Below are 14,377 nucleotides of genomic sequence, written 5' to 3' on the forward strand. Positions count from 1 at the left end.
ATTTTGATTATTTTTAAGAAAGATCAATGGAGTACGTATGTTGGCCCAAAAAAAGAAAGAAAAGGAAATACGTATTTGATTTTAAAAGAAAAGCAAAATTTATTGTATTTGAGCTTTACCGATAGCTACAAATTCTTTTTCTATTGGTTAAACTTTTTTTTTTTTAAAATTATTCGTGTTTATTTTTCATAACAATTCTTATGGTTCTTATGGCTTTTTTATGCTTTGTTGTGGCATGCATGTTTTGTACAACAAAGTATAATTTATCTTAGGTTCTTAATATAAAAACTAGTTGATTAATTTAAGTAAATTAAACAAGTTTGTTAAGTTAGTTATTTGTAATAAATACAAGTTTTTTTTAAACTACTCTTATTAATTATGTGTATTAGCTATAACTACTATTTAATGAAACTTTTAATATGTCTAATTACTAAAACGACAACTTTAAATAAAAATAAACAATCATGAGAGACAAAATAGATTGAGATTTTATATTTAGAATCAAATTAAAAATCAAATTAATTCTTATAGCTCTTGTATTAATGATCGGAAGTAGTAATTTATAACTACGGGTTTTTAGCTGCTTAAATGCAAGATTTTAAAATTAAATTTGTGTGAATGTAAAAGCACCTATGAGAGAATTACTCTCAGAATTGGATGACCATGCTCAAATTTTACCATGTCAAATGGTGATATAAAAGTAGTATACATTTAACGCCGTGTACGAAAAAGGGACCAAGGCAAATAGAGTATGGATCCTTTTAATGATGATGTAAGTATAATTTTAATATTATTTTATACTGTATTAATATTATTTTTTAATCTATCCTTTTCTCATTTTAAGTTTCTTTTTATTCTCTTAACCATTTTCCCCATATTTTAGATTTAAAAATATAGTTTTTTTGCCTTAGCATTGTTAATTTAATTAATAAATAATTTATATAGACTTAAACTAATTTACTTATAAAATTTTTAATTTATTCATGATGCTAACAAAATAAAAAATAATGATATTTTCAGTCTGTCATATCGATCATCTATTACTTCCTCTATTTCATTATATTTATCCTTTTCAGAAAAAAAATTGTTTCATGTTATACGTTCTTTCTCCATTCTTGTAGTGAAAATTATATTTTTAGAGGTATCAAAGTATTGGTACAAACCTATAAAGGATAAATTTAGTAAAGTATATGTCATATTCTCTCTCACACACACACATATTATATTTATTAGGAAAAACTAATATGTCAATCCTTATTTTTTTTTTCCATTTTAAATCAGATCCTTCAACCTTTTTTTTTTTTTTAATAAACTCCTTCTTGTTTCCGCCGTTTAAGCCATCCATCCCTGAATGTTAAAACTGTTATAACACCATTCGAGTGAATCCACGTAGGATATAACCAGAGTCTTTTTTACCAGATACCAAATTCTCAAGTTAAAGGCGCAACTTACAATCGCATTATTATTATGAGATTAAGCAAATAACCTGACTAGATAGTAATGGTACCACTACTGTCTAGTAGAAAGGCTCCTACTCCATATTTATGTTTGAGCAAACTAGATAGCGTCTTTTCTCCCTTTTTACACATTAAACACGAAATCTAAAATAATTTAATTCATTATATATAATGCTGTATTTAATTTATTGAAGGAGACAAGGAGTGATAGAGGGGTTATGAATCATAAGCGCGGGCAAGAGACACAGGATATGCTATTGCTATTGAGCTTTTTAACCCTATTTTTTATATGTCAACACATGTACTAAGTAGCTACCATATTATTTTGTTCACCTCTGTTTTTTGGACCTAAAACAGAGGAAAACATAGTAGCAGTCTACTTTTGCTTGTTTCCATTATAAATGAACAGAGAAAGTCTTGTTCACAATCAAAGACATTATTAGGCTTAAAAACTTCTTGGAGGTTTTATGCATCGACATCAATAAAGCCATGAGAATAATCATCACCCAACTTTCCTTCATTACTAATTCACTATTTTCAAATACCATAATATCACCTGGCTTAGCTTCATCTACATCGTGCTAGGGTTTCAATATATACCCAAAACATAACCAGTAAACTACAAATAATTCCTAATGAATGAAGCTTAGAGACTCAATGGATAGAAGCAATTTTCTCTCACCTGATTGTTAAATTCAAAGACTATGAACAGTGCTATTTTGAAAGCTCGTTACTGTTTTGTTCCTTCCAAGGACAAAACTCTTGCACAAAAGCTCGTCCTATTTAATTTAATCAATATCAATTACTTCTTCTTAATCAATTACTTCTTTAGAATGCTAAAAATAAAAAAAAAAAAAAGATTATTTGATTTTTTTAATATGATATCGGGATTGGTTTTGAAAATAATCAGAAATCTAGAAATTCGATGCTCTTCTCTTTTGCCTTTTTTGAATGAAATAAAGACACCAACAAATATGGTTTCACTCCAAGTCAATCTTGCCACATTTGATCCAACTGGAAGTCACATCAACTTCTTTCAATGATGCTCTAACTTGGTTTGACAGATTTTAAACAGAAGGACTAACGCTTTTAACGTTTGAAACAATAAGAATTCAATAAAATAAAATAAAAAGTATAAGGACCTAATTAAAAAATGAGGAAAAGAATAAAGACTGGCATATTAATTCTCCCTATTTATTGTTGTAGTCAAAGCTAATCACCTTTCTCTTTATCTGACATTTGGTTGCTTTGATTATATGATACGTGGTATCTCCTACTAATTTTTTGGAGGCTTGCTAAATTATGGAAGAAAACAAATATAAATATTAATTATTAATGATATCAACAAACTGAGGACGTTAAAGGAGGGGATGCTTTTCACTATTTTTGGGATAAACATTTTTTAATTTAAATGATTGAAATGATTTAAAACAACTAAAAGATTAAATTGAAACCAAATTAAATCAATTAATATAAATTTTAATAAAACGTAAAATTTATAATAAATCACATTATTTACAAATGACGTAACTCGCGCGCAACTAACTACTATGAAATCGTACGGAGGATGACAGTCAAATTTCAAAAAATTCGTTTAATTATAATCAGGTTCTTGATAAAATCTTTTACAAAAATATGTAAATATTGATTCAGATGATTACAAAATTTAAAAGTTTTTATTGTATATAAGAAAATTAAAGTTTTAAATGCATATTAACAATTTATATTTTAAAATTGTTTTTTTTAAGATCAAACTGTTATTAAATCGATACTTTTTGAATTTAAATATCATTTTATGAGTTTATGATTTTTAATAGGAAAAGCTACTGTATTCCACGCAAGTAATTTAATTCTCTAAAAAGTTTCATAAGTGAAGAGTGTCATATTTTACGTGGGAAATTGTTGCATGTTAGTCACTTAAGATTTTTTAATAATTAAATTATTTAACTGAGATGGTAATTTTTTTTTTGAAAAAATCTCAAAAAAATGACTGTTAAGTGAAAACACATTTTATAATAATTCCTGATTTAAAATTTTAAAATTCAATAATCAATTTTTTAAGGAAGTTTTCCCTTTTTCCTATGCAATATTGTAAAATTTTGGAATGTTACGTGCTGACTCGGATGAAATCAGGTGATGACGTGGAGCACCGGAGATTTCTGGGAACTTATCATCACCCTGGACTTGGAATGGTGAGGGTGCAAGCATACCAGTGCGAATTGCGAATGGTGCTCTCTTCTAACTTCCAGTCCAATTTCTCAGTCAGGATGAAGTTTTAAAATTTTCACATAATGTGGACCTGTGTCAGAAGCAGCAATTTCTTCTCGCTTCAAATACGATGCACGGATTCCAAACCAAGCCGTGGTTTTGGAGCAAACAGGGCCAACAATAGCAGCAAGGTGCTTTTGTCGGCTTCGAAATCAATGTTTTTTCCTTTTCTTTAGTGCTTTTGATCTTCTTTTTCTAGTTTGCGATACCACTTTTCTCATTTCTCCTGTTTCTTTCTTTTTTTCCTTCTCCAATTTATTGCTGGCGTTTTGAATCATTCAGGCCAACGAAGTTAATACCTCGAGGGATGGCAAGGGCCTTGTATCGTCGCAAAGGTATCTAGAATATGTTTTGAATGTTTACTTGTGATCCTTCAGGCGTTAGCCTTGTAGCTCAAGCCATTCATTGTAGATTTTTAAGTGGTAGTGAAACTTGGACGCTGTGTGTTGTTTTCACTCACAATGTTCATTTGCTAACAGCCAATGGTCTTGGTTGGTGCAGGCGATCACCGTCTAAAGAGTCTCCATCTCTATCGCCTCGTAAGTTGATTACTTTTCATCTAATAATTGAGAGATTCTCTTCCTTGGTTCACTGTTATTTCAGAGTTGAAAACTCAAAAATTCAACACCTTCACTGCTGTGCCTTTGTCAAGCACAATACAGAAAGAATAATTTCTATAGAGTAAAACTTCACTTGCATAAGTTGCCAACCCAGTTTGGGCATCAATGCTGGACCGAAAATAGAGACATTGAAGTTAGTAGTTGCTTCATGAGACCCTATCTCTCTGCTGCCGTTACCAGTGAAGTTAAGCATATGAAATTGCATTTAAAACCCTAAATCAGTTACTCCAAAATAAATAAATAAATAAAGACACATAATGAGCATAAAATATTTTGGGTCCATGCAATATCATATTTGATTTAATTGTGTTCCATAATCATGTCACACTTCTGTTGGATTGGAAATGCTTGCCATCAAGTATTTAACAATTGATATTTCCCACTTTCTTCAATTTTTAATTGAAGAAAAAATCTTCAATTTGACATGGGGTCCGTTATTTGGGTTTGCTCAATCAAATTAACATAAGTCTTTCCTTGTAGAGTTATCCCGTCCAAGTTCTAGAAACAATCCTTTGGATGTAGAATTTGAAGAACGACTAAAAGCAGTAAAAAGGTACAGTTTTAATTATTTTAATTCTCTTTCTGGTCACCCTTTTGCTTTTGGTTACTTTGGATATGGAAACACTCTTTTGCATCCGTATTGGATCATCGATTTTGCATTATTTAACGACAGCTTATTTTCAGAGGCATGGCTTAACAGGTTGTCAACTATTTGTGCCATCAGTATAGAGCTGTCCAGTCAAAAATTTCTTACTCATTTTCCATGTTCATCTACACTAGAACTGAGATACATAATACCAAACATTCAGACCGCTCGTTATGCTTGTCCATACTATTCCATGTTATAGTAGTTATTGATGTGCGTGTATACTGTAATGGCTAGTGACTGCACCTTCATCCATGGCTATTCATTTGGACTGTTGATCTTGGAGGATCAATAAAACTATTGGAAGATGCCTAAGATCTTCAGTTAATAGGAGATCCTTCCTATATTTTAGTTATTTATTTCATAGAGCCTGTTCAATTCATTTAAAACAAAAAAACACATGCTTCAGACCAATAAAAGTATGATTTATTTTCTAATATTCTTTCAAGTCCACTGTAATATATTTCGGATTTTCTTCTTAGAAGTAAGTTTTTTTTTTTTTTCCTTTTGCTTTTAATTTTTTTAATACTCAGATCAGCTCTTGAGCAAAAACAGGCTGAGGAGGAAAAGCAATTTGGCGCAATTGACTATGATTCACCAAATTCAGATGACAAGACCATTGGGCTTGGTACCAAGGTTGAAGGATGTTCCTTTGTGGTACATGCATTTTTTCTTGCCTTATTTAAATAGGATAAATATTACTATGAAACAGATTGGAGTAGGTGTGGCTGTCTTGGTCTTTGGTCTGGTATTTGCTTTTGGAGATTTTCTTCCATCAGGAAGGTATGTGTACATGTCTAAACTTGGATGATCTACGTGGTGTCTAGTTGATGCTCCACGTCATTTTCTTCAATATTTTCTTCTTGCAAATGTGCATTTTACAGGATTTAATAGGTGAATTGCTTAAATCATCATCATAACTATGGTAATGTTTTATACTTGATGCTATCCTATATGAAGTCCACAACGAATTTCGGTTTTGGAGGAAAAACCATACGAGAAAGCTCATTTTCATTATTTTATATATGTACGCTTTTTCATTGATAATTACCTTCAGAAACCTTTTCAGTTGAAGGAAAATGAGTAGTTTTATTGTAATTTTTAACACGGCCTCTCACACTGATAACCTTCGGGTTTCAAGTATGGATTTAGTACCAGACCTATTAACATTGCTGTGAAACTTCATTTTAATTATTAAAGCGGAGACATGGTTTAAATTCACGAGTCCTGACCTCCTGCTAAATGCTCAGGTATCATGTCATGACTCTTTTCAATTCAAAAACCTAATATTCTAACTGTAGGCTATTGAAGATTTTTATTTTAATCTCAAACAAAGTAATAAGTGCTATCACGTGTGCAACTTTGTCACAACATATCTATACTAATACTGATTTCATTAAAAAATGTTGATTGGGATTTGGGTATGATTTGCACTTTTAGCTGGCACTTTTCCTCATCTTCTTTTAATTTCATGATTTGATTGGGACTTGGTTTTGAACAATTCAGTGTTAGCCCCAATGAAGAAAGTGCAGTGGTCAACAATAAGCTGTCAGAGGAGGAAAAAGCTAGTCTTCAGGTATCATTTCCATGTGATAATCACTTTTAAGATGCTAATGATCTTTTATTTTTTCTGGTCTGTATTTTTTCCATAGAAAAGCGGAAGTTTGCCCAATTGGTTATAAGATGACTTCCTTTTTTTTTAAATGGTAAGGTGAAATGTATTTTGTAGTGTGGAATCAGAGGTGAAGTGCACCTCTGTTTATATTATTAGATAATAAAAATAGGTTACAGTGGGTCTTAATATAAGTAGAAACAAAACACTAGGATCCTAGATATCACATCTTTTATTAGTTCTAATATCTTAGATTTATTTTCTAAGATATATAAGATATTAACGGAAGATATCATAATAGCTGCAGCTAACCTAGGATATACCTAATTGAAGAAATAATAAAAATATATATAAAGCATTTATTCATAATTGGAGCCTCTCAACAGGTAGTTAAGGATTTGGCCTTGTTCTTTTTACCCTAGCTATAATCTCATGTGGGCCAAGACATTGCTTGATGGGCTGGGAAGTTGATAGCTTTGATACAATAGAGAAGTGCATTGTAGAAGGAACAGAAAATGTGTAGGAGAATGAATTCTAGCAGTATAAGCGTTGATAACAATGGGAAAGTGCATTTTTTATTTTTCATTTGCTAGGGTTCCCTGAAAATTGAAATTGGTAGATTTAATGTTTCTCTCAACACACATGCATGCCCATCTCTTTCTAACTTTAATATTATTTTGTAGTTTTATTTGTCAACATCTGCCTAAGATGCTTTTGATCTTCTTCCATATGTTTAGATTGCCCTAGTCCCTACATCATTTCAGTTCTATATATCGCAGGATCACATCTCATAAAATGTACTTATTAAGCGTGATGACAAAGTTGTGAAATGATCTTCCTGATATTGCAGAGAAGACTCAAGGAATATGAGGCAATATTGCGCAACTCCCCAAAAGATGCTACTGCTCTTGAAGTAAGCATGGCTCTTGAAGTAAGCATGGTTGCTAATTCTGTTTGCTCCCTTATGTCTTTCATGATACATTTGAAAGGATTTTCAGGGAGCTGCTGTAACTTTGGCAGAACTCGGAGATTATGCAAGGGCTGCCTCTCTACTTGATGACTTGACTAAGGTTATTAATGTGTTTAACATCTAAAGTTTGCTGATGTTCCAAATCCAACAATTATTGAACTGATAGCACTCATTTTTGTGGTTCGAAGGAAAAACCAAATGATGCTGATGTTTTTCGCTTGCTTGGGGAAGTGAAGTTTGGACTAAAAGATTATCAAGGCAGTGTTGCTGCCTATAAAACTTCAGTAACGGTCAGTCTTCTCACCATATACAAATCACTTACTATTGGTTCCTTTTTTAAATTGTAATCTAATAGGCGCCTACCTAAGTGGGGTGGGAACCTCCCCAAAAGCTAATTAAGAGGATGGAAGAACTAATCCATTTTAGTATCTCATAAAGCATCCCATACTAGTATGTGGGATGCATCCGATATTTCCTCATTCCCATCAACGGACCATCTTTGCAGAGTTGACATCCTGATTATTGTATTTTGCAGCACTTGACTCCCTTACTGATCAAATTTTTTTGCAGTTGGCCCTTTTTGGATTCATTTACCTAACTCTGACATCCATTGATGGATACCCCTTATGTAGTGAGCGACTCTCTCCCAAGAGCTAACTATTGAGTTGGAAGCACCAACCTGCTTAAGCCCCTTATAAAAGAACCTATACTCCCAGACATGTGACGAGGCATCTCATGCTAGCTTGGTCTCAAACGAAAAATTCTTTTCTCTTAATGGTGTGGTTTCCTGTGAATGCAGCCAAAATCTCAAACAAAATCTTTGTGAAATTGGATTTTTTTTTTTTGGGGTAAGAAATTGGATGATTAAAGCATACTGACCATTTTATTTTACTTTTTGGTAATAAATATGTTCTGCACAGTTTTTTTTTTTTTAAATAATGAAATAACTTCTGTTCAGCTGTTAGTTTCTTCTATGGATATCAAATTTATGACACAAATACATTCCATGCTGCTTAAACTGGGATTTAAAGTTTAGGAAAAAGGTATCTATCACTTGTTAGCAGATGACCTTAGTAATGACAACTGATATCATCTGCTAATATTTTGCTATTCCATGACAGGTAGCTAAAGATATTAATTTTGAAGTTCTGCGAGGCCTTACTAATTCATTGCTTGCCGCAAAAAAGCCAGATGAGGTTTGTCATCTTAAAGATTGATTATTAGGATATTTGAAGATCACATGATCTCTTTACGTTGCTGTTTATTTTTTAGGCATCTTAATAATGGAGGATGAAAATAGATCTGGGAAGATAATAGTAGTTGGTCAAAATGTAGGAACATACATATAAGATTTTAAATAAGACTCTTGAGCGTTTTAATTAAGAATAAAGGAGGATTAGAATTTAATGTTTTATTTTGTTTAAATTTTGTTTTACTTTATTTGTTAGGATTTTTTGGCTTAAATATTTTTTAGGTGTTGAGTTCCATGGGGGGCAGTGACACCAAAAAACCATGGTGGAAATTGCCCAAAAAAAAAAACCCTCACTGCTACACTTACTGTAGTCTCAGAGGACAGAGTTGGACCCTTAAATTTGCTCTGATATAATGCAGAGAGATATGAGTACTTCGCTTGATTATGTCATTCTCAGTAAGGCAATTTACATACAATGGAAGCCTCAATCATAATGAATCATTAATACCCTAATCCCTATGATGATGCTATCATTATAATCATACAGAAAGGAGTGCAATATCTACTGAAATAAATGAAAGAATATCCTCTATTCTAACACCCTCCTCAAGTTGGAATATGGTTGTTGATCATGCCCATTAAGAGCTTTTTACATGTTCTGTAGAGATAAAGTTCTCCCTCATCTTCTCATGAACAAAATGACAATCAATCTCAATGTGCTTAGTGCATTCATAAAAGACAGAAGTTATGTGTGGGATAGTTTGGCTATGACGCCATAGCTTTGCTAGTAAAGAAGACTTGTAGCCAAGCTCATTTAATAATTTATATATCCAGACAAGCTTGCATACTTACTGCACAATAGCTCTGTACTCTGATTATGCTCAAGATCCGGACACCACATAATGATAGTATAATCATAGGAATTGGGGTATTAAAGAGCCGTTATTGATGCTCCTATTTTTATGGAAATTGCCTTACTGAGATGAATACTATCAAACAATTTAGACATTTGTCTCTACAATAGGATTATAATATATTGTTTGTGTCTTTAGTATCTTGCATTATAAATGTTCTCCATGTGTTGGCGCATGCGTGCTTGTGCATATGAGATCTTAAATGTTCTCTTTTTTATGCTCAATACAAGGCACTTAGCAATTCTTTTTATTTAGTTAACAACTAAGACTCTTCCGCTTCTAATGGTTATTGATAGCTGATTTTTGTGGGATTGAATGACATACTTGTTGATTTCCCTCCCTTATATCTATTTACACTTCTTCCCATGCACGAATAAGCAATCAGACCATTCCTTCTCTGATTTTCTTCAAGGACATGTACACCACCAATTAAGTTCTCTTTGGAGCACACTGATTAGTAAAACCTCGTGTACTTGGTATTGGATAGGATTTACTTTACATTTATGTCTGTCCTTTATCTTCAAATAAGTGCCCATTTGGTTAAAGTGGGAGTATAGGATGGTAACTTTTTTCTTCTTGATGACAGTGATTTTCAAATACGGGAAGTTTTTTAATTTTAGGTGGAGAAACTTGGTTGCAATTATTGTGCTTGCTTTAAGGTTTTCCAATAGAAACATAGTGTTGGAGAATATCTTTGAAGAGTCAATAGAGTGAGTAAGACTTAAGTAATGCCTGCAATGTATGCTTTCATTGGAAAACCTTATAGCGAAAGCTTTAAAAAATTTACCCTACTCTTGTGCCAAATTTACATTTGAACGGTCACAAGGTGGAAGTTCTATTATGTTATGTTTGCTGCCAGCATAGTTTTATGTTCCATTTTCCTTCTTATTTTGATTAGTGGTTGCATTTGAATATAGTTTTTATTCTTTATAAAGGAAAGCTAACTCCTCACTTGTTGATAATTATTAGTTATGTTAAAGATAGGGAAACAAGAACCCTCCCTTTAGCTAGCTGGGATTTATTGTACGCATAAGTCTCCTTCAAGATGAAGATTGGTTTACAAGACTATACTAGATGAGGATTTGGGTGTTCTTTATGGAACTGCTCAATTTTAGAGGATGCTGATTTGTGGAAGATTTCATTTCCATATTCATTCTTGTACAGGCTGTTCAGTTCCTGCTGGCCTGTCGTGAGCAATTGAATTCCAAAAAAACAGACAATGTAGTTGACAGTAGCCCTACGGAATCGGAGAAGTTGGATCCAGTTCAAGTAAGATGTATTCCTACAAATAATAGCTTTATTTTTATCTTTTGAACCCTTTAGTTCCTATACGATTTTCCTTAATTTCCTTTTTTTTTTTTTTCCTGCCAACCTATATGATTTTCCTTGATGAATTATTCTGCGTGCTTATTCCTTCATTCTGTAATTTATTTTGAAGTATGAATTTGGGAAAGTTATGTCCATCTTTACTCTTATTCGTCAATGTCACATTGTCACTGCAAAGTGCAGATTGAATTACTTCTTGGGAAAGCCTATTCAGATTGGGGCCATGTCAGTGATGCTGTAGCAGTTTATGATCAGCTTATATCTACTCACCCTGATGATTTCCGTGGATACTTAGCTAAGGTTTTAATTTCTCTCCTTTATATGTACAGTCCATGTCATAATTTTTTCCCTTTTCATTTGACACAAAATCAATTAAATATGGTATGAAGAACACAAGTTCAAATGTCGTGAAGCACACTTATTGGAAAGGCTTTAATTTTAACGCTTCTGACCTAACAAAAATTAGTTTTAAGCCCAAAGTTATACCCAAAAAGAAATATGTGGTATGACTATGAAGAGTGTATATTATCGGTAATTATGGCATGAATTTTCATTTTCATTTTTATTTTTTCCCTCTTATGGACTAACTGGTAACCGGATTCTAGTGGCAAGCATGTTGCCATGGTATCTTTGAATCTAGCTTCCTATCATTCAAATAGAATAACCGTTCAGAATATTATCTCTCCCAACTATAGTGCTTTGTCATTATTAGTATTAGCTCCTAGGAGCCTCTACCTCAGTACCACGTATATAAATTAGCAAGATATTTTTGGCCACCTAAAAGAAAGGACAAGGCATTTTCTTCAGTCTCTGCATACTAATCACAGGCGTAAAAGCCATTGCACATCATAATACTCACACATCAATGTGTCCCTCTGCACTGTTCATTTTTGTTAACTGATGCTTTCTTTCCTATTGTCACTCATGGTTTTTGAACTTCCAAGATGTTCTGTGAAAGAAGACACATATTCAAGTCTAATCACCTCGTGGCTCTGCAGGGAATTATCCTGAAAGAGAACAACAGCTTGGGAGATGCTGAGAGAATGTTTATTCAAGTAAGCATATGAATTCACTCTTGTGCATCCGAGTAAAAGATGTGAAAGAATGTTGAATACACACAACCCAACCTCTGCTTTTTATTATGGATGAATAATTTGCTGCACAACCTTATCACAAGAATGTATGCCAGTGTGACTCTATGCTAGTGCTTTGGATGTTTAGGGGATGTTGTTATTTAGTTATCCTGTCGTTGTTGTTGTTGTTGATTTTCTTACCTCCTTAAAACTTCACATTTTGGCCAGCCAAATGGACATATTACTCATTTCAAGTATTGGGTTTTGTGCAGGCTAGGTTCTTTGCACCAGAAAATGCTAAACCACTTGTAGATCGTTACTCAAGACGATAATCCAATGAGTTGCTTGAACTGCCTGCATATTGATGAAGTCATACAGCCTCTAGAATTAAGGCTTTATCTGAGGTAACACGGGGCTTTCTATTTTCCACTTCTAGGCTGTAAACACCGTGCCGCTGTGTGTGTGTGTGTGTGTGTGTCTATGTAATTATTCTCTGGATGGATCCCACAATTATTAAAATCTCAGGATATTTAATTAGTTCATAGCATGATACTGAAGCAAGATTGGATTTGGAATACATTTTAAATGAATCATCAATCATGGGAGGGATCCCGATGTTTGGAATCATGGGTAGCACAATCATGCCTACGCAAGGCATTGCAATAACAGCTAATGAATATAATTGCAATTGCTGCTAGTATTTGAAGCAAAAGAGAAGGTAACTAAGCTTTATTCTACATCCAAAATCGAAGCTTTCCTTTTCTAATGCACAACCTATCACAAACCAAAAAGAAATTATCGAAGGGTTACAAGAGACCTCGAAGCCACCAAAAAAAAAAGACACGTTTCATCTACACATTTGAGCTTGATGAGGGGATGTGGTAGCATCACAATCCGAAATATAACAAGTAATCATCTTGTCCTTATCTTGGGGCAAAAGTGCTTCTTTTTTCCCTTGCACAACCTTCAATACTTCCTCAAACATTGATACTTGGCAAGGAATCTTGAGCACTCCCTCTTGTTGGAAACCAAACTCCTCTTCTGCCTCTCTCAGCAACATCTCAAAAGCTTGGTGTCTCAAATACTCTGTTGGGATGATGAATCTCTTGAGCTCTTTTCCCACAGAAACAGCAAGAAACCCTTTTGGGACAGTCTCATTTGAAGCAGAAATATCTGTGAAGGACAGAGTTCTCTTCAAGAACTTTATGCCTTTGCTTCCACCGTTACTACTACTGCTACTGTTATTGCTTGCAGAAGAAGAAGACGAAGGAGATGAAGAAGTAGCAACAGAAAAGGAGTTGTTCTTGGAAGCATTGGCCACCTTCTTCCATTTCTTGAGGATTTGTTGAAGCCTAACGATATCTGTGATCTTGTTAGACTTCTTGGAATCCATCAAGAAAACTTCTCTTGTTGGTTTCTCAACTTGGTAATGCTGTGGTTAGGGACGATTATTTATAGGAAGGTGCTTCGCTTGATTAGCGCACTTTTATTGCTGACTTCCCTATATATTATTATCATTACTATTATTTATGGACTGATCAATCATCAGTCAGTTTCAACTATCGAGAATTGAGATCCGTGGACATATTTGAGATGTGTATTATAATTACGTACACAATTTTCTGAGCAATTCAAATTAGGTTTTGAAAATATATATTATATTATTTTGTAATTTAATTTAATTTTTACTTATATGTTAAACGAAAAAAATAAAAAAAAATAATGTCATATTTTCAATAATAACTTTTAAAAATGATTGTTTAAATTCAAAATAAAAATATAAAAAATAATATATAAGTCTTATTTAAATTACTTAGATGCCCCACACCAATCCACACAAAGCACACAAATAAATGTGTGTGTATTAAGTGTGCACTAAATTCGGATCGCAACTTATGTCATGTGGAAGGTTACTGCAAAGGCCTCTAATAAAATATTAAAACATTTGACCAACGGGGGTTGGTCTAAGTGGTAAGCGGCTTGGTACCGCTTAAGCGAGGTCTCGAGTTCGAGCCTCAGTGTATGCAGAAATCCCCGTTGGGAGACTCACCCACCACAGCCAGGTGAGCGACACGGGTCGGATCCAGATGTAGTCGGAACAAAGTTCCGATGAACTGGGTGGGCAACCCAAAAAAAAAAACACTTGCTTAATCCCCAACCAACTCTAAATGTGTGAAATTTTTTTATATTAATGAAATTGACTTTTTAGCAACAAAAAAAAGGCCTATAAATGCGTGCATAGATGTATGTATATATAAATACATCATCCGTTATAAAAAGTATATACTGTAATAATATA

General features: G+C 33.2%; 2 protein-coding genes across 3 annotated transcripts; one reads left to right on the forward strand and one right to left on the reverse strand.

Moving 5' to 3' along the window:
- Positions 1-3,641: 3,641 nt before the first annotated feature.
- Positions 3,642-12,702, forward strand: LOC114746957 (uncharacterized). Of its 2 annotated transcripts, none has more exons than XM_028935234.1 (15): positions 3,642-3,856; positions 4,008-4,060; positions 4,227-4,264; positions 4,826-4,898; positions 5,525-5,627; positions 5,704-5,774; positions 6,498-6,567; positions 7,454-7,516; positions 7,602-7,673; positions 7,762-7,863; positions 8,695-8,769; positions 10,844-10,948; positions 11,189-11,305; positions 12,004-12,060; positions 12,351-12,702. In XM_028935234.1, exons 1-15 carry the CDS (start codon positions 3,749-3,751, stop codon positions 12,408-12,410), a joined length of 1,167 nt encoding a protein of 388 aa, XP_028791067.1. In that variant the 5' UTR covers positions 3,642-3,748; the 3' UTR covers positions 12,411-12,702. The 2 variants fall into 2 exon arrangements, with proteins under 2 accessions (XP_028791067.1, XP_028791068.1); XM_028935235.1 differs by having other exon boundaries at positions 3,719-3,856; positions 4,205-4,264.
- A 67-nt stretch (positions 12,703-12,769) lies between these two features.
- Positions 12,770-13,617, reverse strand: LOC114746958 (auxin-responsive protein SAUR72-like). The gene has a single exon (XM_028935236.1). The coding sequence runs from the start codon at positions 13,469-13,471 to the stop codon at positions 12,926-12,928; it is 546 nt and encodes a 181-aa protein (XP_028791069.1). The 5' UTR covers positions 13,472-13,617; the 3' UTR covers positions 12,770-12,925.
- Positions 13,618-14,377: the final 760 nt, after the last annotated feature.

This window comes from Neltuma alba, unplaced genomic scaffold, assembly GCF_004799145.2.
Source record: "Neltuma alba isolate B1F8T4 unplaced genomic scaffold, ASM479914v2 tig00005158_pilon, whole genome shotgun sequence".
Lineage (NCBI taxonomy): Eukaryota > Viridiplantae > Streptophyta > Magnoliopsida > Fabales > Fabaceae > Neltuma > Neltuma alba.